The sequence below is a fragment of the Pipistrellus hanaki genome (assembly GCF_964339955.1).
Source record: "Pipistrellus hanaki genome assembly, chromosome: X".
Lineage (NCBI taxonomy): Eukaryota > Metazoa > Chordata > Mammalia > Chiroptera > Vespertilionidae > Pipistrellus > Pipistrellus hanaki.
Window position 1 is genome coordinate 21,954,249 of NC_140524.1, and position 26,618 is coordinate 21,980,866.

The 26,618-nt window shown below is 40.7% G+C and overlaps 1 protein-coding gene across 1 annotated transcript in view; it reads right to left on the bottom strand.

Moving 5' to 3' along the window:
- The window catches only part of ADGRG4 (adhesion G protein-coupled receptor G4), a gene marked incomplete at both ends in the record, with an annotated part of 65,152 nt that extends 61,639 nt beyond the window's left edge, over positions 1–3,513 (bottom strand). Inside the window, 1 exon segment of the mRNA XM_084870830.1 lies at positions 3,411–3,513. Within this exon segment, the coding sequence (XP_084726956.1) occupies positions 3,411–3,513 (103 nt within the window).
- Positions 3,514–26,618: the final 23,105 nt, after the last annotated feature.

Genomic DNA, 26,618 nt, shown 5'->3' on the forward strand with positions numbered 1-26,618 from the left:
CAACCAACTGAACTACACCAACCAAGGCTCACTTTCTTGATAGTGCCCTTTGATGGACAAAAACTCCAATTTATCTACATATTTTTAAAATTTATCTGTATTGTTGAAAGTATTACAGGTGTTCCCCTATTTCCCCCATTGACTCCTTCCTCCCCACTCCAGTCCCCTCTCCAGACTCTCACCCCACTATTGTCTGTACCCTTGGGTTATGCATATAAGCATAAAAGTTCTTTGGTTGATCTCTTCCCTCCTCCCCCACCTCTTCCCTCTGAGAAGACAAACTTTTTCTTAAGTCACCAAATTACCTTCAGTTGAAAGGTCTTAATCATCTACTTGCTGCATGATAGAAACAAAGACATAATCTATTTCATTCCTGTCACAGAATCAAGGCAAGGTTTGGACCTCCCCAGAACTCATGCCTGTATGTGAATCAGAGACCAGGTTTTGAAACACCTTATTTTCCTCATCTATAGTCTATGATTGCTGCCATATACAGTACATATAAAGGAGACAGAAAGATTGTTTCACCCAGGAGGTCAAGGTTCAATTCCTAGTCAGGGCACATGCCCAGACTGTGGGTTTGATTCCCAGTGTGGGGTGTGCAGGAAGCAGCCAATCAATGATTTCCTCTCATTGTTGATGTTTCTATCTATCTATCTATCTATCTATCTATCTATCATCTATCTATCCATCCATCTATCTATCTACATATCTATCTATCTATCTATCTATCTATCTCCCCTCCTCTCTGAAATCAATAAAAATATATTAAAAATTAAAAGAAAGATAGCTTCATAATGCTACAGATAGATTTGAATAAAATATTGTGCATAAGAGAAAAGAGCCCAAGAGAAAAAGCAAAGCTTCAGTTAGGTGTACATTAACCACCCAATGGCATTTCAGTTACATCAAGAAATCAAAAAGTGGAGTGGGGAGTTAGACACCAAGATGGCGGCATAGGGTAGACACCCGAATGCAGCCTACCACAACAAATTTGAAGTTAGAACTGAAAAACAGGGGAAGCATTGCCCTGAAGTGCCGGACGCCTAGCTAAGAGGAGGCTCTGCCATCTGGGAAGGAGAGAGAAGGCACGCTGAACCTCAGGAACTGTGAAGGTACGGAGAACTGTGTGAGAGAAAAGGCGCTGGCTTACTCCCAGCGTGGGGAGAGGAAGGGCCGGACAGAGATTGCTATTGGCTTCCTACCGGCGCGCAGAGAGGGCAGGCCGGGCTGAGTTCGCTACTGGCTTACTCCCGGCGCGCGGAGAGGGCAGACAGCTAACGCGCAACTGGCTTTCTTGTTCGAGAGGAAAACAGAATCAGCCTATTGCTCTGATAGACGGCCCCAGACAGGGAGAGGCCAGACTGTCAGGCAGTGTGCAGAGATCTCTCAGAGGTGTGTGAAGCCAGAGGCCATTACTGCGGGACTTGGGGAGGAGCCCAAGGGAAAACAGTTTGTCTGCACTAACCTGAGACTCCGCCCAATCTCTGGCTGAGCACAGAAGCTCTCCCAGAGGCTGGCTTTCTCTAAGGAGGGACTGGCAGGAACCCAAAGCTTGTCTGTGCCTTTACCAAAGAGGTGCGCGCGCCTGCAACCAATCTTCAGAAACTCTCCGAGAACAGGTCTTTTCTAAGGCGAGACTGACAGGGAACCAAAGCTTGTCTGCGCCACCCCGAGACCCCGCCCTATCCAAGCAGAGTACAGAAGCCCTCCTAGCTGAGACTCTGCTGATCCTCACAGCCAATTGGCTTGGAGATCAAAGCTTCCCAGTGATACCAACAATAAGCAAGGCTTAACAACAAGACTGCACACACAGCCCACAAAGGGCTACACCAAGACTGTCCACCGCAGGTAACTGGGAAGGCTGTGCTACTGGGCTCTACCAGAACACCTAGAACACAAAGCTGTTCCATCAAATCAGGGAAACAACTAAGATGCAGACAAGAGGAAGGAGACAAAGGAAAGAGATGGAGGAAAAGAAAAGATTGGACATTGAGTTCAAAACTACAGTTATAAGGTTATTCAACAATATCCTAAAAAAGGCCGATAAAATAAATGAGACCTCTGAGGATATGAAAAGGGAGCAACTAGAAATAATAAGGGATCAACAAGAAATGAAGAAAACATTGTCTGAAATAAAAAATATTATACAAAGTCCTAAAAACAGACTGGAAGATCACAAGAATCAAGACAAAGATTTAGAACACGAAGAGCCAGAGGACACTCCTCTGCAGAAGGGAGAAGATAAGAGAATCCAGAAAGTTGAAGATAGTGTAAGAAACCTCTGGGACAATTTCAAGCGAAACAACATCAGAATTATGGGGATTCCAGAAGAAGAGAGAGAGCAAGATACAGAAAGAATACTGAAAGAAATAGTGACAGAAAACTTCCCCCACCTGGGGAAAGAAATAGACTTACAAGTCCAGGAAGCCCGCAGAACCCCAAACAAAAGGAATCCAAAGAGGAACACACCAAGACACATCATAATTAAAATTCCAAGAGCAAAAGACAAAGAGAGAATATTAAAAGCAGCAAGAGAAAAGCAGGTAGTGACCTATAAAGGAACACCCATACGATTGTCAGCTGATTTCTCAACAGAAACCATGCAGGCCAGACGGGAATGGCAAGAAATATTCAAGGTGATGAATAGCAAGAACCTACAGCCAAAAATAATCTACCCAGCAAAGCTATCACTCAGAATCAAAGGACAGTTAAAGAGCTTCACAAATAAAAAAAAGCTAAAAGAGTTCATCACTGCCGAACCAGAATTATATGAATTGCTGAAGGGGGTTATTTAGGAAGGGGAAGAAGATAAAGATAAAAATTATGATCAACAAATACATAACTATCAACAAGTGAATCTAAAAACCAAGGGAATTAAAAAAATCTGATGAACAATTTTAACTGGTGAATATAATAGAATCAGAGGTATGGAAGGGGAGTGGACTGACAATTCTCGGGGAAAAGGGGAGTGAGGGTGCGGGAAGAGACTGAACAAAAACTGTGCACCTATGGATGAGGACAATGGGGGATGGGGAAAGGGCAGAGGGTGGGGTGGGAAACCTGGTGGAGGGGAGCAATTGAGGGGGGGAAGAGGATCACATTTGTAATAATCTGAACAATAAAGATTTATTTAAAAAAAATAAATAAAATTAAATTAAAAAAAAAGTGGAGTGGGGACAAAAAGAGGGAGAAAATAGGAGACGTTTGTAATTCTGTCAACAACAAAGTAAACTTTTAAAACAAATAGTCCAAGCTATCCACTTGAGCCCATGCACAATCCTGAGTGAATGGATTCATTTATTGAAATTCCAACTTGTCCTACAGCCATACTGACCAAAAGGAAGTTGTTGAGAGGCAGCCCAGCAAGTTTTCAAATGAATGTTTCTGTAACCTGCTATACATGAGACATTGAAAGAGAAAATAAGAATATATTTTCTTTCCTGGGAGGAAGATAAAACTGGACGTGAGAATCAATCCATAAAGCCTCTGATACATGATATATCCTTTCATTGTCTAAGCATGTTTTTTAAAAGTCAGAAATATGCCTAGCTCAGCTTCAGAACAAACTATTTCTATGTGTATGTGACCACCTTCTTCCCGTTTCACTTAAAGATTTTTCTGATTGCTTAAAATCATGACAGCCAGCCACAATATAGACACTTGCCTGAGTTATGCAGCCTAGATCTATTTGCATAACCATTCAACAAATATTATTGAGTGCTTACTATGTAGAAGACACTGTGTTACACAATGGGAATACAGTCCTGGAAAAACAAGACAGAGATATCTGCCTTCATTGGGAAATCAAACATTAAATACATAATTTTAAAATGTGATTTTATTCAATCTTTATGTATACAACTTCAACACAACTCTGGTTTTAACAGTTTTGACAAGCCTAAACTTTTTGAAGGAAGCATTATACAAAAAGAACTTACTGGTAAAAGTAACTCATGAAATAATATCTATTTTTAAAGCAGATCATCTCATTACATTCACCCAGCTTCTCTCCTTAAATAATTGCAACGAAAGCTGCTTTTTGAGAAACACTCTGCAAACCCCCTTTCTTCAACCCAAACAGTGGTAAAACTCCAAATCCTACAAAAACATATTACAGAAGCTTGGCAGTAGGATGATGATGGACATTTTCTGATTGTAAATAAAATACACTTCTGAATGATTTACTACTGATGTACAATAAACACTTCTTTTCCTATAGGATAATGCATCATATTGTATTTCTTTCTATTTCTAAATGGGATTTGGAGTGAATAGACTCACTTTATATTATATTTAAAGTAACAGAAGTCAATTAGGAAACCAAATGAATCTTGGACTTGCTTTGAGCAACAGCCATTAATAAGGCTCTTGACATTTACCAAGTATTCAAATGCCATTCCCATTAGAATAATAAGGGAATTTGTATGACTTGGATGGATTTTTTAAACTACAAACTTAGAAGTAAGGGGATATCTAAATTTTTTACGACTTGCAAGATGAAATGCAACTTAAATTTACAGTGCTATAAGAGTACCGGATAAGAATCTGTAACTATTAGCTGTAAGGCTGTATTTCTGCTCCTTCATTTCCCTGGACCTAAGTTTCCTTATCTGTAAAAACAGAGATAATAATCTGCCTATTTTCCAAAGCTGCTGTAGAGGATCAAATGATGTGACATTTAAAAGGCAATTTTCAAAGTATAAAATGCTATAGAAATGGATATGATCACTATCTGTAAAATGGAATTTTCAACAGCAAACAATCCAATTTATATTTTTCTTACATTTCCTCTAAACTTTTATAACAATCCCAAGGTCTGTTTCAGAAACTTACCTGGCACCCAAAAAGTAAATTATGGGATTTTCACACTACAGAATACTATACAGTCATTAAAGAGAATAAGGTAAGCCTAGCCAGTGTGGCTCAGTGGTTGAGTATCAACCCAGGAATCAAGAGGTCACCGATTAGATTCCCAGGTTGCAGGCTCCATCTCCAGTAGGGAGTGTGTAGAAGGCGGTTGATCTATGATGTTTCTCTCTCGTCAATGTTTTTTTCTCTTCCTCTCCTTTCCTCTCTCTCCAAAAAAATCAATAAAAACATCTTTTTAAAAAAAGAAATAAGGTAAGCCTATATGTCTATCAGGCATAAAAGGGTGGGTTGAGGAATGGGAGTGGGGGCAGGGTCTTTCATTTTATGTACCATGCAATTCTGTACTGCTTTATTCTTTTAAAATCACCACATATTACCTATATAACTTTAAAAAATTGAAAGAAAAGAGAAAGAAAGGAAGAGAGGGCTAGAGAGAGGGAAGACAAGAAGGAATAGCATGAGAGAATTAGAAAGGAAGAATAGAGATTTTAAAAGTTTCCTTTATACCTAATACCATTCAGTATTGTTTGATTATTTTACAATGAGCATGCATTACTTTTATAATCTTTTTAAAAAAATGAAAGAAGGGAAAGAGGGGAAGAAGTAAAAGAATGGAGATTAAGGACTTTTATATTATACCTCATTCAATTATATGCAATTCGGTTATTTTATGATAAATATTTATTACTTTTATAATTTTTTAAAAATCAAAGGAAGGAAGGAAAGATGGAGGTAAGGAAGAAGGAAGGGTGGGAAGGCAGGAAGAAGAGAAGAAAAACACTCACCTGAGAACTGGACTCCTTTAACTTCCCACCCCCGTGTCACTGTGGAGTCCACAGGAAGAGTTTGCTTTACAAATGAGCAGACTATTCTAAGCACTACATTTGATGTAAAATGAAAAAAGCAGGAGACTCATTATCTGCTGGCAATGCCTCAGTCACCTCCTTTTCTGGATCAAGCCAGCCTCTCTGCTCTTAGCCTTATGGGGCTTATTGACCAGGAACGATCCTCTTTTTGTGTCTTGCAGCACGTCATGGGGCTGCTCTCCTGAGCATGAAATCAGCATGGGCAAAGTCCTCAGGTTATTATATACCTGCAAGAACCCATTAATTTGAGTTTTTCTTTTTCAGTTTTCATTAAGGATTATCTTAACTTGATTATCACTTTAATTCAATTGGATGTATTAAGCAGGTACTTAACTAAGGTTCATTTCATTTTATTGAGAAAATGGGGAGTGGGGAGTGTTCAGAACTATGAGCAGAAAGTAGAGGCCAAGGAAGTATGAATATAGTCACATCTCACACTCAGTAAAGTGAAGCTAGCTGTTTGTATTCACTGAAGATCCTTTCTTCAAATTGCCTTCAAAATAAATAGATTTGTTGAACTGGTTTTGCGTCAGAGGAGGTTGTGCTTTTAGCCCCATATGATATTATTATAGCCCTTTGGAGATGATAAAAATATCAAATCTCATCAAAGTATCAAGAGATGTTCCCCACCAGCCTCCGCATTTCCAAGATCTGGACCCTGAAGTCCAGAGGGTAGAACAACTTGCTCAAGTCCATTGAGCTTATGAGAGGCAGAGCAGGAGCTAGGGCTGTGGGCTCCTGACTCCAAGACCAATACCTTTTTCTCTCCATCTCACACCTTAAATGGAAAAATTCAGTCTAGTAAGAGACTCTGTCAAACTATTATCTGTAAGCCAGTGGTTCTTCAGGTGGGGAAGGGAAGGAGAGTGTCTCAGAATCACCACTTACCTACTCCAAGCCCAGAAACTGTTATCAGTGTGGTGGATGAAAGTCCACACTTTGCAGAAAGGTAAATGAGTTTGAATCTCAATTGTGTGGTTTAGATTCCCTACACAATGGTTCTCAACTTTTCTAATGCTTCAACCCTTTAATACAGTTCTTCATGTTGTGGTGACCCCCAACCATAAAATTATTTTCATTGCTACTTCATAACTGTAATTTTACTACTGTTATGAATCGCATTTGGACATCCCTCTCACAATCTGGGATCCCTGGCTCCTAACCACTCACCTGCCTGACTGCCTGATCACCTCTAACTGCCTCTGTCTGCCTTCCTGATTGCCCCTAACCCTTCTGCCTTCCTTCCTAATTGTCCCTAACCTCTCTGCCTGCCTAATCTCCACTAACTGCCTCTGCCTGCCTGCCTGCCTGCCTGATCACTCTTAACTGCCCTCCTCTGCTGGCCTGATCTCACCCCCAACTGCTCTTCCATGCTGACCAATTTGGTTCTGATTGGTCAGTTTCTATGTCAGTCAGTGCCAAAAGCTCCGCCTCCTAGGTAGTTATTGGCTCCTCACAGTTCACCCAGATTTGGTTCTGATTGGTAAGTTTCTATGCCAGTCAATATCTCTGGGACTATTTCTGGGACTGACCTAATGAGAGAGGCAGGGATGATCAGCAGCGCCCCCCCCCCCATGGAGGCCCAGAGAGAAGGAAACAGAGGCACAGCTTATGGTGAAGCCCGGAGAGAAAGAGAGAGGCAATGGCTGATCAACAGCTGCCACGGAAGTTTTGGATCAGACACTGCCAATCTCTTTGGGCCTCTCTCTGAGCCTGATCCACAGCCCCCTCAGTAGTCAGTGCTGGGTCGCCACTGACTGCAGGTGTTCAGTGGAGCCTTCGGTCAGTCATTATGGACCCTGGGTTTTATAAATTAGGATAATTATTATTTACTACGATTAGAGTGAACCAACTTGTGTCTCTCAAGATTGAAAAATTTGAAGGCTCATTGTTACTCTCAATATGGCTAACTGGTAGTGCCAAATATTTTAAAATGTATTTTAGCAAGAATTTTTCATGATGTTATCCACAACAGTGGAGATAAATTGGCCATGATATTACACTAACATTTCTGGGATAGTTTTAGAGGTATTGTCAAAGATGTTTCCAAAACCTTCTCTACCTGCTAACAACATAATCCTGGTTAAACTGTAAAGGTGGGTTATGGACAGAACCAATGCCTAAAGGACTGTTTGAACACTGCCAAATATACTTTATTCTGAGGGGAAGGAAGAAACTTTATTTTACCCTTCTAGGTTCTTTTGGCTGGTCTAATAATGAAATCTTCATGAGACAGATTAGAATAACAAGAAAAAAATGATCACATTTAATTACATACATACATATAGAAAATCTATATACATGATCATCAAAGACCCCCACATACTTTAGAGAATCAAAGACAGGAAAGGAAAATGAGGTATAGATAACATTCTGAGCTAAGGATGAGGTGAGGCACCTCATGGTTTTAGAGAGGAGGAAGGTCATTTGCAGGATGATAAGAATAGCATGTGTCCAGTAATTAGAAATTTTCCCTTCCTTGTAGATAGGTCATAAAATATCATTTTTGGTAACTCTTATTATGGACAAGGTCTCTAGTTTAAGTTCTTTAAGGAAGAGGTAAAAGTGTCTCTTGAACCTGCAGGGTCTCTGTTGCCTTCAGCTCAAAATAATTCACATGCCGAAGTGGCGTATCTTGGGGAGGCCTGTTCTGAACCACTTCAGGACAAATGTCTCCTCAGTAGGATATGGCTATATCTGGTTATTGTTTATTTTCTGGGTGGGTTAAAGCTTTTCCTATCAGAGGGCTACAGCCCTATATTTGCTACGGTTGCTGTAATAAAGTACCCCAAACTGGGTCATTTAAACAACAGTAATTGATTGTCTCACAGTTCTGGGGACTGGAAGTCTGAAATCAAGATCTGGGCAGGGTTGGTTCTTTATGAGACTGTGAGGAAATGATCTGTACCAGGACTCTCTCCTTGGCTTGTATATGGCTGTCTTCTTCCCATGCTTCTTTACATCAATTTCTCTTTATGTGTCTAAATTTATCCTTTTTATAAAGACACTAGTCATATTGGATTAGGAACCACCATGACAATCTCATTTTAACTTTACAAAGACCCACTTTTTAAATAAGACCACATTCTTAGGTACTGGGGATTAGGCCTTTAGCATATGAATTTGGGGGGTACACAATTCTGCAACAGGTCCTAACTGTGGGAATAATAAAATCTTGATTTTGTTTTTTCCAACCTGGACAATTCCAACTTACCCTTCTAGTGACAGGAAAAATTTTACTAGCACTGTTAAAAGGAGCTCTGTAAATTTCTCCCTTTTACCCCAACTCTCAATTGCCCTTATCATTCAGAGTTTTCATTAAAAATTAGGAGAATTAATGGAATTCTAAAAGTAAAACTAGCAAAGTTCCCAGAAAACCTAAAACTTTTATGTCCTAAAGTATTACCATTAGTGTTTTTTTTTTTAATATATTTTATTGATTTTTTTTTTTTTTACAGAGAAGAAGGGAGAGGGTCAGAGAGCTAGAAACATCGATGAGAGAGAAACATCCATCAGCTGCCTCCTGCACACCCCCTACTGGGGATGTGCCTGCAACCAAGGTACATGCCCTTGACTAGAACCAAACCTGGGACCTTTCAGTCTGAAGGTCGATGCTCTATCCACTTAGCCAAACCGGTTTTGGCAGTTTCAATTTTTTAATGACCGGTTTGGCAGTACAGTGCATATGGCTGGCTATCGGTCCAGATATAGGGATTCTGTATTTTTGTCTGCCAAGAGCATTTCTTCCTGCTTAAAAAGACTCCCCCCTCCCCCATTTAAGCAATCCTATCCTATATAATCTATCTATACTAATAAAAGGTGTAATATGCTCATTAGACCGGGTCAACCGGACATCTGACTTTTTTCCAGACAAAGCCATGGTGGTGGGTGCCAAGACAGAAGCCATTAGGGGTAGGAGAGGGCAGTTAGGGGTGATCAGGCAAGCAGGAAGAGGCAGTTAGGGGCTATCAGTCAAGCAGGCAGAGATGTTAGGGGTGATCAGGTAGGCAGGCAGAGGTTTGAGACAATCAGGCAGGCAGGCAGGTGAGCAGTTAGGAGCCAGCAGTCCCAGATTGTGAGAGGGATGTCCAACCTGCCATTGTAGGTCTGACCAGTGCTCAGACATCCCCCAAGGGGTCTCCAATTGGAGAGGGTGCAGGATGGGCTGAGGGAATTTCATGCACTGGGCCACTAATCAATATATATATATATATATATATATATATATATATATATATATATATATATATATATCCAATATGCAAATTTTCCCCGTGGGAGTTCAACTGAAGATAGATCCATCACTATGACGTGCACTGACTACCAGGGGGTGGTGCAGAATGAAGGAAGACCCCAACCAGCAGCTGGCAGCTGAGGGAGGCCTGAGATGGCAGCTAGAAGGCCCCAATCAGGCCTGAATACTGGCCAGGCCTAGGGACTCTACCCGTGCACGATTTTCATGCAGTGGACATCTAGTGAGATAATAAAATAATAAACCTATATGTTCTTGTGTGGTTGGAATTTTCACTCTCAACCTTAGATTCTACTCTATCATAAACAGATATAATTAGTTAATGCAAGAGACTCATACAATATCTCTGAAGTTGTCTTCAACAGATACAAGCCACATTTCCAAAATATCTACCTAAACAGCATCCACTTTTCTAAATCCTGGAGATTTTGTCTTTTCTAAAAGACACAGGAGAAGAACTACTCTTGAACTCCAACAGATATGACTGTATCAAGTACTATTAACAATTGCCACAGCAGTACAGCTCCAAGGTACAGATCCTTGGATTCACGGTTTCAATTCAAAAGATATCCACTACTTCATCTTAATTACCAACATCCATTCCACTTGGACACCTTAAACTTTGGATTGTTAGGAATCTTCCAAAGGCTACTGATGTCAGAAGTAGACAGCTTCTGTCCAGGACTACAGAACAAGATTAATTTTCTGAATTTTCAATGCCCTTTTCTGTTCCTTTACTCTTCCTCTAATCTTGCCTATTAACCTACTTTGATGCCCTCTAGAACATTAATATGACATCTCTGTATCCATCCAATTATTTTCACTTCCATATGCTTCCTTCTACCACTTTAAATAAAACAAGCCCCAGTCAAGTGGCTCACTTGTTGGAACGTCGTTCCATACACCAAAAGGTTGTGGGTTCAATTTCTGGTCAGGTCACAAACCTAGATTGTAGGTTTGATCTCAGATTAGGACACAAATGGAAAGCATCCAATCAATATTCCTCTCTCTCTCTCTCTCTCTCTCTCTCTCTCTCTCTCTCTCTCTCTCTCTCCCTCTCTCTCTCTCCCCCCCCCTCAATAAAAGCATATCCTCAGGTGAGGATTAAAAAATTAAAACAAAAACAGATCCAGATACATAGAAATATCAATCAGACCATCGAATCTCAGAGGGAAGGTAGGGGAGGGGAGGGATAAGGGGGAGAGATCAACCAGTGGACTTGTATGAATGCATATAAGCCTAACAAATGGACACAGACAATAGGGGGTGAGGGCATGAGTCGGGGGATGGGAGGGTAATGGGGGAATAAGGACACATATGTAACACCTTAATCAATAAAGAAACTTAAAAAATAAATACATAAATAAATAAAATAAAACAAAACAAAATTCTCTTATGTGGTTTTCCTATAACCACTGCTCTAAATTTAACTGACTGCTGTGCCTGTTACCCCCTACCTAAACCTGCTGGCAAAAATTTAATAGCTTTTCCTTTAAGCACTTCAGGAGGTAGATTCCCTTTTACAGGTTCCGGCTGGTGTTTGCTTCCCTCACAGTAACTTTAGACTTGTAAAAATTGGACCTCGATCTCACATCAACAAAATACTTTTGCTAAAGTCATTATAATCCTACTAGAGCAGTGGTTCTCAATCTTTCTATGAAGTAGTAACAAAAAATTATTTTTGTTACTACTTCATAACTGTAATTTTGCTACTGTTAATGAATCATAATATAAATATCTGTGTTTTCCGATGATCTTAGGCGACCCTACTAGTGGTTCTCAACTGCTGCTATAGAGCCTAAGACCATCGGAAAACACAGATATTTACATTATCACTCAAAATTACAGTTATGAAGTAGCAACGAAAATAATTTTATGATTGGGGTCACCATAACATGAGGAACTGTATTAAAGGGTCGCAACATTAGAAAGGTCGAGAACCACTATACTAGAGGCTCATTGCACGAATTCATGCATGGGTGGGGTCCCTCTGGATGGCCTGCAGGGATCTGGTCAAAACCCACAGTCCAATGCTGCCTGCCACTCCTGCTCATCCTGGCCCCACTGTGCCTACCGCAGGTTCATGCCCAATCAATCTCAATCCTGAGAGGCTCGTGCTGCCACAGCAGTGCTCACCAGCCATGAGCCCTGCGTCTGGTGCCCTCCCAAGGGGAGTGGCCTATGGAATCCGGCTGAAATTTGCTCTCTAACCTTCCCCGAGGGGTCCCGGGTTGTCAGACGGTGCAGGCCAGGCTGAGGATCCGCACTGTTGCATGATTGGTCCCTGGAGGGACGGCAGGAGGCCTCCAGGGCATGTCTAGCCCATATGGCCCAGGCCCAATCAGCCAGACCCCAGCAGTAAGCTAACCTACCAGTTGGAACATCTGCCTCCTGGTGGTCAGTGCACATTATAGCAAACTTTCAACCAGTTGACTGTCTGCCCCCTGGTGGTCAGTGCACATCATAGCAAGCAGTTGAGCAGCCATAGCATATCATTAGTATATAACGCTTTGATTGGTTATTTGGTTGTTCTGCAGTTCAGTCTATTTGCATATTACCCTTTTATTATAATCCTATTATCAAGGACTCATCAATCAAAAGTAGATACTAATATTGGGGATATCCTAGTTGCAATGATGTGTTTGTTCTCTTCAACCTGCTTTACAAAAACTGTTTAACTCCACTACAGGGAGCCCTGGCCAGTGTGACTCAATTGGTTGATCATCATCCTGTGCACCAAAAGGTCATCAGTTCCATTCCTGGTCAGGGCACATGCCCAGCTTGCTGGTTAAGTCTCAGGCTGGGGTGTATGTGGGAGGCAATCAATCGATGTTCCTCTTTCTCATCAATCAGTCTCTTTCTCTCTACCTTTTCCTTTCTCTTTCTCTGAAATCAATAAAGATACATAAAAAACAATCTTAGAGAAATATATTACTTCCTCTGAGAGCAATTATCTTGAAGAAAGCTGCTTGTTTAGTGTAGTGGTTTTATCATAAGATTCTGGGTCTTTGTGTTTTGAATGATGCTCCACCTTTATTATAGCTATTTTTTTAAGTTAGTTAACAGCATCTAACAGTTCTTCAATTTGTCCATTTTTATAAGTATTTCAGTTAAGATTAGAAAACCTCTAGATTTCAAAAAATTTTAAGTCAAATTAATCTAAAACTATGTACTTGTATCAATAGAAATATCATTCTATTTTCTGCCAGTTGGTAAGTCAAGGCAAGGGCAACCAATTAAGCCATCTAACCTATTGAATTTATGTTAGAAATTCATATTTTAAGAGTGGATTAAGTCTGTGATAACATAGCCTATTTGTCAATTTTTGTGTATGAACAAATACTTCTTATGTATGAACTATTAACAAACAGACTTAAATTAGTTTTACTCAAGGGAATCTCTAGAAGGTCTGTGCAGTGTATGGATTTTTTTAAGAGATAATCAATTATCAAGTTCCTTTTTCAGGCAAAGGGAAGAGGCTGGGTTTATAGTGTTGCAGCATGGACAGTGATGTTTATAGGAGAACACTTTATAGGAGATAGGTAATAAACTAAAAGGTGGTAACCATTGTCCTTTAAATACAAGAAGTTTTACAGCATAGTCAACCATTAAGATTAAGTTAGAACCAAACTAACTGAAGTTTTTACATGTTTTGTTTTACTACACTGCTATAGCTCTTACACAAGGGGGATGTCTTGGCTACTGGCTCTAATGAAAGACTAAAATAAATAATAGACCTCTGGTTATTCCCATGTATCTAAGGCAGTATTCCTAGTGCCCATTCACACTCTTTATGAACAAAAATAGAAGTAGGCTTGTAATCTAAAATTCTAGAAAATTTTTCTGGTAAACAGTTACTGTACCAGTCTTTGTGCTTCTGCCTTGAAAAGTAGTCAGTTATTGAAATATATAAGCTAGTCCTGGTCCACTGATGTCATAATTCAGGCCAGCTCATAATAGGTTGATGACCACACAATTTGGGTGGAGCCAGGTAGAAATACAGACTTAGTCCCTTGGCAGCTCAGAGCCTGGTGAAGAGCCTAGCTGAAGACATCAGAAACCCTCCTTCGTGGCAGAGTGCATACCCGGAGAATTATCAACATTCATCCACCCACTAGATGATTACTTACGCTTGACATCAATGAAGTTCCATCAGAAGAAGTGTGCTTGGCTGAAAGGAGAGAACAAGGTAATGGGAGGTATAGTGGATAGGATGTATAGAACAAGTAGAAAAATGATGACCAAGCTAGGGCTTAGAGGTAAAACTCTTTAAGAGAGACTGTTTATTATTTATTGTATTTCTTCATAAAATGGAAAGAATATACAAGAATTCATTCAAAATATAAATCTAAACAATTCTATATAATAAAGGGGGGATATATAAATTAACCCTCGCGTCATCACAAGATGGCTTCCACCACAGGGGAGGTGGAGTTCCCATAACAAGTGATCAGCAGGGACTTGAGGCTGTGTGACGCTGGGCCACTGCGGGAGACCTGAGGCTTCACCCCCCCCCCCTCTCAGCGGGGCTTGACAAGGGACCTCAGACTATACCCCTAGCCCTGGCACCAGGCTGGGAAATCTCAAGCCACACCCCCCCACACACCAAGCGGGGCTTGATGGGGACCTCAGGCTGAGCCCCCCACCACCACAGTGCCAGGCCAGGGGACCTCAGGCCACACCCCTGCCCGGGCACTGAGCCAGGGGACCCCAGGTTGTGCCCCCCCATCCAGCAGGGCTTGACAGGAGACCTCAGGCCATGCCTCCCACCCAGAAGAGCTTGACAGGGTACCTCAGGCTGCATTCCCCCCCACACACACCCAGCAGGAATTGACAGGGGACCTCAAGGCGTGCCCCCCACCCTGATGCCAGGCTGGGGGATCTCATGCTTGATGGTTGACCTCAGGGTGCGTCCCCCAGCCGGTAGGGCTTGACAGGGTACCACAGGCCATGCCCCCGACCCCAGTGTTGGCCTGAGGGACCTCAGGCCGCGATCCCCACCTGGCGGGGTTTGATGGTTGACCTCAGGCCATGCCCCCCTCCCCAGTGCCAGGCCATGGGACCTCAGACCAGACCCTTCGCTCCAAACCAGAGGACCTGAGGCCGCACCCCCCGCCTCAGCACCAGGCCAGGGGACCTGAGGGTGTGCTGGGGGACCTGAGGCTGTGCCCCCTGCCCAGCAGGGCTTGACAGGGGTAGGACCGGTCGGGTCTGGATCTCACCCAATGGAAGTGGGGCTGGCCAGGTTTGGGTCTCACATGATTTCAGGGCATGCGTGGGTGGACAGGGACTTGACTGGGTCCTATGGCACTCCCCAGACTGACAGGAGGAAGATTTTCATATACATTTTACTAATTTTTTTCATCTCTAACACTTCCATTATAGAGAAAGGGCAAATAGCAATATTAAATTATTTCATCTAATTAATTCCCTTTTAATGTGCATGAATTTCATGCACCAGGCCACTGGTTTTTAAATAAAGTAATAAATAGGGGGTAAAGGAATAATGATACTAAATAGGTAACCTACTCTAAGAGCAAGGTAAAGATCCAGTTCTGACATTGGGTCTCAATTCAAACTAGCAGCAAAGGAGGAGCATTAACTAAGGGTTAGAAGGTTTCAAAGAAGATAATGGATATGGACTTTGAAAGTTAAGTGACATTTGTATAGTGGAGATTAAGTAACATGCATTTTATACCAATAAAGCATTAATACCTACAGCAGGTCTAGGTAAACTACCTAAAGTGGAGATTATAGGGAGGAGCCTTGGGAAATAAGTGAAACTGATGGTTAACAAGCAACAAATTATATGGGGTCCTGAATGCCTGCTAATGAGCAGAATGGGGCTCCTTTGCAAACACTAAGCAAGTTACAAAAGTTCTGGAGTGTGTAAAACTGTTTAGAAAATATATTGGAAGTTATATTTAGAATATAGTTAAATATATTAAATATAGTTAATATAGTTAATATATATTTAGAAGTTAAATGTGACTTGATGTAACTGCACATATATCTCTAGGTATAAGAATAATAGAAACAAGTGCTTTAACAAGGGTTACCTGGGTAGTATGGTGTAAGAGGAATCAGTATGGTATAAGGAATCAATTACACCACAAAGTAGAGTCAGGGAGACGGTTGGAATACAAGGGGACAAGAGGGAGGAAATGGGATCAAAAGAGACATCATGGACCTTCTAATTAATAACAGCCTTCTGTATTTGCATTTATGCTAATGGAAGCTATTCAGAGGGAGAGCTTCATTCCCTGACATAACTATTTATGTGTCAGTGCAAAGTTCAAAGTACCTGAATGATTCCATGGGAAGGAGGAGACTCCATTTTGAGGCATTGATGGCCTGGGAACATAAGGCTTCCCATTGGTGAAAACTGACCAATGGCTGCCTCCTACTTAATTACATTTGTAGTCTGAGAACCAATGTACTTGATTCCCACCTCAGCATATATATCATAGGGTAGGGGAGATAAAAGGAATAGGGATGGCCTTAAAAGGTAGTGCTCCTCCCTAGCACTTCCATATTTGCACACTGTACCCTCCTCTAAGTAAAGAAATAGAGGAAGGCAGAAGAAATCCCTGACGTTGCTATCTCAGCACAAGGTCCTCTCTGAGTGGTTCCAGAACCCTTGGGGATTGGTGAGGGAGAAGGGATGAGCCATAATGCCTCCATTATGAGGTTTTCATGGTCTGACAAACTAAGGTCTCCCGTTGGTGGAAACTAGTCAATGATTGCTACTACTTAGTCACATTCACAGTATCAGAAGCCAGTGTACTTGTTTACCACTCCAGCACCCTATGACACCTTCATTTCCACAGAGTGTCATCCATCTTAGGGAAAGAGTGCAGTGTGTTCCAGAAGTTTTCCTGACTACTATTTACATGTCAGACCAAGGTGTTCTCCAATTGGCTGAAGGGACCCATGGGCAAAAGAGTCATTATGCCTCCATTGTGAGATGCTGACTATCCTCTGAAGCTTCGTAGTCCCACTTGTGGAAACTGGGCCAATAGCTATCCATTTACTTAATAATAGTGTCTCTCTGCAAACCGCAGTAGGGGTTCATGTTAGATCTAAAGGTTAAAAGGTCTTTCTACCATTACTACTCTCCTGAGTATACAAAAAGCATAGCAACTTTTAATGCAGAGATTATGTCTTAAGACATTAAGTGATGAAAGTTTGTGGAAAGGATAGATAGTATTACAATAAGTGAAGCCTATATTAAATAAATATATATTAAATATAAATATAAATATTATATATAATATATACTTAATATATATTATATATGTGATCTATAGAATTTACATACTACATAAGCATATAATGTAAAAACAGTCTATCAGAAAATGTATAGAACTTTTCCTGACCCCATTTAAATATTGTTAAAATGATTTTAATTTGCTTTGGGGGGTACATATATGAATTGAGCCATGGTTGCTATGGAGATCTCAAAGATCATCCTAATTTCTCTGTGGTTATGACTGAAATGATGTCTTTGGGGAAATTCAAATTATGAGAATGAGGACTGTGGGTGTCTGCCTCTGAAGGTGCCACTTGTTATCAGCTACCATCATCTACTAAACTAAAAGGATGCATAGATTCCCAATCTTAATGGATGATTACATTTCATAGTAGATCTTTTATCCTGTCAACCATACTGAATAACACACCAAATTAATTTGGGGGCATAAATGGATGTGCTTTTTAGGAGAGATTGGCTCTATTTTCAGCTATGAATTATGCATTAGTAAGAATTATTTGGACAGCATTCATCATCATTTCCAACGTTAATGAAATTCCATTACAATTCAGTGCATTTTCATTTCGCCCAGCAGTAAATTAATTCAAATTCACTCTTTCAGTCTCGATCTCTCTCTCCTCCTCTGCATCATTTACAGTAGTTAACGAGTAAGAACATGGAGAAACTGCTTAACTAGAATGAGTTAAATAAGCGCCAGGAAAAGTAGATGTTACTGGTTCCCTCTCCAATGATGGCCTGCTTTATAGCTAAATGCCAAGGCAAGCAGGGCTGCTTGTTCCACAGCTGTCACTGCTGTTTCCCCTGGTCAAGAATTCAGGTCAAGGGCTATGTTCACCTTAGTCGTGGCCTATGACTGATCTTAACACACAGCTCCCATTTTAAGCTTCCTGCATCAGCAGTGTGTGCCACCCAGCCACATCTCTTAATAGATGGGGAAGCTCTCTAGGCAAAATAGAGGGCCAATAGCATTGCCAAGTCCAGCTTTGCCAAGTCCAGCTTTGCTCCACTGAGATGCAAATGTGGAGCTCTCCTAGGTGCTAAATATTTCCTTTTCATTATTGCTGGTCTTGTCCTTTCCTGGTGCCACCCTACTTCCAGCCATAGTCATGACTCAAGCCAAATTTAGCCCCCATAGTTCCCCTACCCAAATGAATAAGATATCTTTCTTGTCTGGTTCTCTCACATCTAAATTGTCAAGTACACCCTGTAAGCGACTTTGACCCCTACTCACAAGAGGCTCTGCATCTTACTAGAGTCTTTTTTTAAAATAATATATTTTGTTGATATTTTTTACAGAGAGGAAGGGAGAGGGATAGAAAGCTAGAAACATTGATGAGAAACATTGACCAGCTGCCTCCTGCGCAAGCGCACACACACACACCACTGGGGATGTGCTTGCAACCAAGGTACATGCCCTTGACTGGAATCGAACCCGGGACATTTCAGTCCGCAGGCCAACGCTTTATCCACTGAATCAAACCAGTTTTGGCTAGAGTCCTTTTAAAGTGAATGGTATAGTGGTTAAAAGGGAGTTCTGGATCTGAAACCAGGAAGACCAGGGCTAGAATGCCATGGGCTTTAGTGGGAACACCGCCAAATTCTGTTCCAACTTGAGTTCTAGTTTCCACAGCATGAAATGGAGATAATATATCTCTCACAGACACATTATGAGGAAGGCATGAGATAATATATGGGAAAGTATTAAGCATGGGGCCTGAAACTTGGTAAATGGTAGTTATTATGATCATTACCAGCTCATTCTAATGATGTTTACTGACTGTTCTCTGATTCCTTGCACCTTTTCCCTTTGATTTGCAATTATGCACAGCCTCCAACTCATCCCCCATGAGGCTTAAAGGAACAATGACAGACACTAAAGTATGACCACGGGTCTAGCCCCACTCATACTAATATCCGTAACTTCTCAGTCTAGGTCAAACTCGGCCAGTCTAGGCCAGCTAAGCATGCTATTTGCTTCCTTCCCATTTTCCCTACTCTCATAAATATGCTCAGACATTTTTGTTTATATAAACTATTTGGAGGTTGGTATTCTGCCTACAGAAAATTTAGAAAGGGTAGGGCTTCTCTTTACTCTCTTTAACTGTTTCTTTCAACCCAGCACTAAGTCCCATCAGGCACTGTGCTAAGCAAAGATGTATTTATTGAGCACCTGTTTTATTCCACACTAAATACTTAAGATTTAATAATGAACAAAGTTAGACATGGTCCCTGTTCACATAGAACCTAGTCTACTAGGGGAGTAAGATATCAATAAAATAGATGCATTAATGATTCAATAACTCAAAACTAAGATAGGTTCTCTGTAAAGGAAGTATAAAGCTAAAGAAGCTAATGAAGCTTTGGATAAACTTCAGGGGCCCTCATTTGTGTAGGCCCCTGTAAGTACTAGGGATTGCTGGGAGTTCTAGAGTATTCTTTTTGTGAAAGGATATAGATATTAAAGTCATCCCTGAGATGATGCAAGATTGAGGTGAAGAAAAAGATCATTTTCAGAGTGTTTCATCATTTAATTATACAAGTGATATATTATAAACTTTCAGCATTCAGGCAGATGTGTTTTATTTAAGAAAAAAATGAACTTTTGAATCATTTATCCAAGGAAAGGAATCCAAAAGCCATACCAAAAGAAAAAGTCTGTGTCCATGAGTGAAAAAGGCCTAAGTCAATCACTTCTGCCAGAACAATTAGAAATGACTATAGTCAGCTGGATTGTTTTCTGATCCATGGTGTATTCAGCCAAACTAACCAGAATAAAATCAACCAGATGGCAATCCCATTAATTGTGAATTCACTGGCAATTTTCTAGTAAAAAACAAACAACAACAACAACAAAAAAAACCACCACATGAGCAATTCTACTAGGTAATAACATGGACTCTTGCTTATACATAGTAATCATTGCTTAGATTATTCTGCAGCTTGATTTAGTTACCCTGTGTAATACAAGGTATATTTATTCAGATTATTTGAATGCTCTCTCTTTCAAATACCTCCAGACAGGGTTCCTCCAGAGGTAAAAGGCAGAGAGCATTGTACTTGCCTACAATTAACCAAATTGGCAAGTATTCAGGCAAACACAACCATAGTAATACCTGTCTGGCAAGCTGCCCAGAGCTCCCAAGCCAAGAAACTGATTTGAGTTAGGTGGAGATAAGACAGTAACCTTGACTGCAATTCATAATTGTCAGGAAAATGCAAAGCTGGGGAGGTGCTCTACTCTTGCTGCAAGCAGAAACCGTTAATGGAGGGAAGTAATCAGTATTGATTGTGAAAGGTATAGTAAATCCTATGACCACATGCATCCCCTTATCAGGTGGTATTCTCCGAGAGTTGCAAATCCTGGGAAGCTCAGGTTGCTGGGACCAAATTGGAACACAGCAAATTTGTACACAAACCAGAGGACTAAAAGGAAGCATGATACAGTCATTACAGGGAGCTCTGAATGAGACCAAGGACCATTTCTCCTCTCTGTACCTCAGTAGGTCCATCTGAAAAAGAAGAGTTATACCACATAGTCACCAACGTGTCTATTTCTCTTTAATTGTACAAACTCCTTTCTATTAGAAAGGATCTAGAGCAGAAATGCATTTCTTAAAATTAAAAGATGTGTATTGTCTCAATGGTGGAAAGTAGATTTCCAGAAGTATGTACGTTTTATAGAAAGAATTCAAATAAATGGCCTTCTTTGAAGCAGGTTTTGGGTTGAGATCATGAACATAGTCTTTCTCCAGCGTTCTCCATTTTATTCTGGAGTGATTTAGTCACCACCTAACACATGGCCACTATTGCTTTTAGCTACTGCCCTTGTCAGGATCTGCTTATAACAATATTTTAGCACCAGACAAGAAAAGCTCCTTTCTAGACAAGAGACCAAATCATTACACATTTTTATATGCTTTCCTTGAAGAGTTCTCATCTCATCAGCAATATTCTACAGGTCTAAATATTCTGCATCTTTGCCAGTATTTGAGAACATCAGTTTTGGCTTTGTTTTTATTTTAGCCATCCTGGTTGGTATGCAGTGGTATCTCACCTGGCTCTCATTAGCACTTTCCTAATGTCTGATGAGGTTGGACATCTTTTCATATGTTTTCGTCAGAATTATGCCAGCCCATAATAACTGTTCTCTTCGAAGTATTCAGATGTTTTCTTCTCCCTTCTTCCAAAATGTATGCTTTTAACAGAAGACATTGAGAAACAAAACCTTACCTCCCTTCTCAGGATTTGAAGTAGCATTCACATGTGAGGAGAAAGGCATGGAGAGAGAGCTAGGGAAATAACGGGGTGTCTGTGGGAACTTCGCACACACCACAACATGTAAGTGACAACATACTTCTGGTAGTTAGAGTTGTCCTAATTATAAAAATTATTTTCAATATTAGCTTTTCTAGATTAAACACATACACATATACACACATGCATATGCACATGCAAAAGAGAGAGGAAGCAAGAGGCAGTTTTCTTTCTTTCTTTTTTTCATTAAAAAATTGTTTCAGTGAATTGTACAGCTAGATTAGAAGGCAGCTGTACCAAGTCACTAAAGAACTGTGCATCTGCCCTAACCCAATGGTCGGCAAACTACGGCTCTTTGGCCCCTTGAGTTTTTAGCAAAGGCCAGCTTAAGAGTACTCTAATTAAGTTAATAACAATGTACCTACCTATATAGTTTAAGTTAAAAAAATTGGCTCTCAAAAGAAATTTCAATCATTGTACTGTTGATATTTGGCTCTGTTGACTAATGAATTTGCCAGCCACTGCCCTAACTGGTTTGGCTCAGTGGATAGTGCATCGGCCTGCATACTGAAGGTTCCCAGGTTTTATCCCAGTCAAGGGCATGTGCTTTGGTTTCAGGCACATCCCCAGTAGGGGATGTGCAAGAGGCAGCTGATTGATGTTTCTCATCGATGTTTCTAACTCTCTATCCCTCTGCCTTCCTCTCTGTAAAAAATCAATAAAAATACATATTTTTTAAAAGAACTGTGCATCTGTGCTGCTGGCTGCATTATTACAGTTATGATTCATATAAAATGAGATGAGAACATTTACTATCATCACAGTCTCCCCTTCACACTCTGAAATAAAATCCCCATAGTTTATCATTTCTTTTTGCCATTTAACAAAAACAACAACAACAAAAACCCAACTTGATTCTTGAAATCTAGAACCTGATTACAATGTCCATTTGACTCACTAAATATTAAGCAGCTAAAAAATGCTAAAATGAGGCAAGATAATCCGGAGGATTTAATGATATAAAAGACATAATCTCAACCTTTGGAGGGCAACTTGTGGTATACTTGCAACTTGAGCTTATTTTTGGGACATAGCTGATAATTCTCTTTTCAAAAATTTTTACTATTTTTTATTCTCACTGGAGGGTATGTTGATTGAGAGAGCGAGAGAGTAGGAGAAAGAAGAGAGAGAGAGAGAGAGAGAGAGAGAGAGAGAGAGAGAGAGAGAGAGAGAGAGAGAATGGAACCACGATCAGTTGTCTTCTGCATCCACCCAGACCGGGGGTCGAACCCACAACCTTGTATGGGAGGATGCTCCAATAAATTGAGCCACCGACCAAGGCTCTCTCTCTCTCTTTTATATACTTTATTGATTTTTTTTTTCAGAGTGGAAGGGGGAGAGACAGAGAGTTAAAAACATCAATGAGAGAGAAACATCAATCAGCTGCCTCCTGCACACCCCCACCCCCGCCGAGGATGTGCCTGCAACCAAGGTACATGCCCTTACCATAATCGAACCCCGGACCTTTCAGTCCACAGGCCAGTGCTCTATCCACCGAGCCAAACCGGTCTCGGCTCTCTCTTTTTAAAAAATAGATCTTTTCGCCGAAACCGGTTTGGCTCAGTGGTAGAGCGTAGGTCTGCAGACTGTGGGGTCCCAGGTTCCATTCCGTGCCTGCGGGCACATCCCCGGTAGGGGGTGTGCAAGAGGCAGCTGGTCGATGTTTCTCTCTCATCGACGTTTCTAGCTCTCTATCTCTCTCTCTTCCTCTCTGTAAAAAATCAATAAAATAAAATAAAATAAAATAAAATAAAATAAAATAAAAATATTATTTAAAAAATAGATCTTTTCTTTGGTACACACACACACACACTAGTGTGTTTTACGGAAATTTAGAGATAGAGGAAGGGAGAGGGATAGAGATATAGAAACATCTATAAGAGAGAAACATCATGGATCTTCTGCTGCCTGCACATTCCCTACTGGAGACAGAGCCAGCAACCTGGGCATGTGCCCTGACTGGGAACCTATTAAAATTGAGACACTGATCAGAGGATCTTTTATTTTTTTATTATCCTCTGAACACAAAGCTTCCTTTAGTCCCTGACTCACTTCCTCTTTTTTAACACCATTCTCAGCATATATTCAACTATTTCCTGTTTACATTTTCTAAATGCCCTTGTTTATTATTCCCTGGGCGGGGGGGGGGGGGGGGGGAGAAACTATAGAGAAACAATGCAATGTTCATACCACACAAATATATGTAGTCGATGTTAGATTAGATTAGATAGATAGACTCTTATTTAAGGATACTTTTCACCTGTTTGATAATTTAATGGGAGAGAGAGGGGATCATATTTGACAACAAACATTGGAAAGAAGTTTATTCCTTTCAGTAAATAATTCTGCACATGCTTGCTTATTACTGAAGAGAATTTTGTGTGGAAAGAGGAAGGTTTGAATCACTTAACTACATAGTCAATTCTTAATTATCCATGTTAATAGAGAGAAGCAATTGCTCCAATAAGGTGAAACAAGAGATAATCAGAGATTCTTCCCCTTAATTAGTCACCTGTCTTCCTACAGTCTGTCTCCCCCTCTGACCCCGCCCAGCAAACAATTTGTTGTAAATTAAGGGAAATGTTTTCCCCTAGGTAATCTCTCCCCCTAGAGGCAACTAGCATACCAAGCTGACAGATCAAATTCCTAAGTAGAAGTCATATTTCTAGAATGCCTCTGCACTCTTTTACTATGGAATCTATGGTGGCGAGGCAGGAATCATTTCCTAGAGATTGAAATGTATCTGTCCACTTGTTGGGCTGCTCACTCGCACACCCTGGTATTTGCGAATCTGGAGGCCAACCTCTCATGGTACAGGGTAGTGATTAAGGCCTGAGATAGTCAGGGGAGCTGTGGGACTCTGGGCAAACTGATTTCTGAGCCTCAGTTTACTCAGCTATAAAATGAAAATCATAATCATTATTACATCATTGCGTTTTTGTCATATGTAATCAGATAAGAAATGCAAAGCCGCTGATTCAATAGATGCTCTTGGCAATGTCGGACATTATGGTTGTTGACCGTACAAAGAATCATTACAAGAATTAATGGGTCATCTTACCTAGGGGCAGTGAGTTTGTTGCAAGCGGTTTATTATAATAGTAAAAGCTTTTGATTTTTAAAAATACATTCTAAAAGGACTTAGGTTGGGGGGGGGTGGTTGGAATGAGGGGTTGATGACAAATATATGATACCTTAATCAATAAAGAAATTTAAAAAATACATTCTAGCAGATGCAAGTTATGCGGCAATAACCTTTGCTTTCACTCTTAAGTCTAATAGTCTTTCCTGCTGGCAGAGGAAAAAGTAGAATTATATCTGGTGCACTGAGAGCCATGGAAGCTCCCCTAAGGGTGGGAATGTCTCTCCAGAAGGTTAAGATTTCCTAGCTGGAGACCTCGGGGTGTCCCAATGAATGAGCCCTTTCTTAAACCCAGCACAGAGAGCCTTCTTCTAGTGCTTAAAACTCCCCACAGCATCAGTTTCTCTGGGTTTCCAATCAGACCAGCCATTCCTCCCCACAGGAAAGACTAAGGCTTCCTTTAAATATGTAAATACCATCGATTTACATACAGGCCCAGGAGCTCTATTTGCTTCTGAAGATGATTTTGCAAATATCTTATCCATTCTGAGTAGGTTTTAGAGTTCTGGGACCAGTCTACTGTCACCCCTGCCTATGTTAACTCCCTGTGTGACTTTGGTCAAAACAGTTTTCCTCTGTACTGTGAGAGGGTTGCCCTAGAAATTCTCTGAGAATAGTTCTTTCCTGCTCAGACTTTCTACTGGTCTCAGGGGGACACGGTACTAGTATATACACTATGGGAAAAGACACAGAATATACACATTTGGAGGAGGCCAAAAAAGAGTCACTTCTACTTAATAATACTACCCAGAGAAGCTCTTCTCCAAACTTTAGTCAAAGGGAAACAGATTGGCTTGCAAAAGCACTATAAGATTTGACATATCTGCAAAATCCCATAAATTATCTACCCGGTCAAGTGGATGGTTTCTGGTAGTTTTTTGCCTTGGCCACCACGGGACCAGAAGCCAATTCCTTTTCCACACTAGGTGGCAGCAAAACTTAGCTTTGCTACAAACAAAAATTCCTTTCTAGTGTCATTTCTATCATCTCTACGTTTGATTTGTGAGCATCTCAATACTTTTTATTTCTATTTTCCTGAACAACTGAACCGATTTCTTTCCAAACACAAATAATCACAGATAACGGTACAAATTTCAGGAACAGGCATAGAATGTAAAGCCAGAAAATAACTAACGCAATAACTGAATATTATCTTTTTATTTGCAGAGAATTAAAGTGACCTGCCCAAGGTCATACTCGTAACTAGTGACAGAATTGGAACTAAAACTCAAGTCTCTTAACTCTCAATCATTCCCCTTTGCCTTCTTTTGGGAGGTGAATATGCTGAATAGTTTCATTTAGTAACTGTACTCTGAGGCAGACTAGTTAACCTCTCTGGACCTTGAGTTCTTCATCTGTAATATGGGCATAATAATACTATCTACCTCATAGGGTTTTACTGGAATTAGAGACCATGCAGTAAGAGACAGAGAGGCACTTCACACTCAAAGAGGTGTGTCACACACAGTTATGCCTGAAGGCATTTTGTTCCACAATCTCCCATAACAGAATGTAATACAACATAACTCATAACAGGTACATGGTTTTCCTTTTTTTTTCCCCACAAGAGGACAGTGCATGCATTTTTTAAATGTATTTTATTGATTTTTTACAGAAGGGAAGGGAGAGGGATAGAGAGTTAGAAACACCGATGAGATAGAAACATCGATCAGCTGCCTCCTGCACACCTCCCACTGAGGATGTGCCCGCAACCAAGGTACATGCCCTTGACCGGAATCGAACCCGGAACCTTGTACTCCGTAGGCCGACGCTCTATCCACTGAGCCAAACCGGTTTTGGCAGTGCATGCATTTTTTAAACAAAACAATAAAGCTTTATTCAGGAAATAAAAATGGGAGGGGTAAGTACCTAATGAGAGGATATCTAAATTCTCGCGAT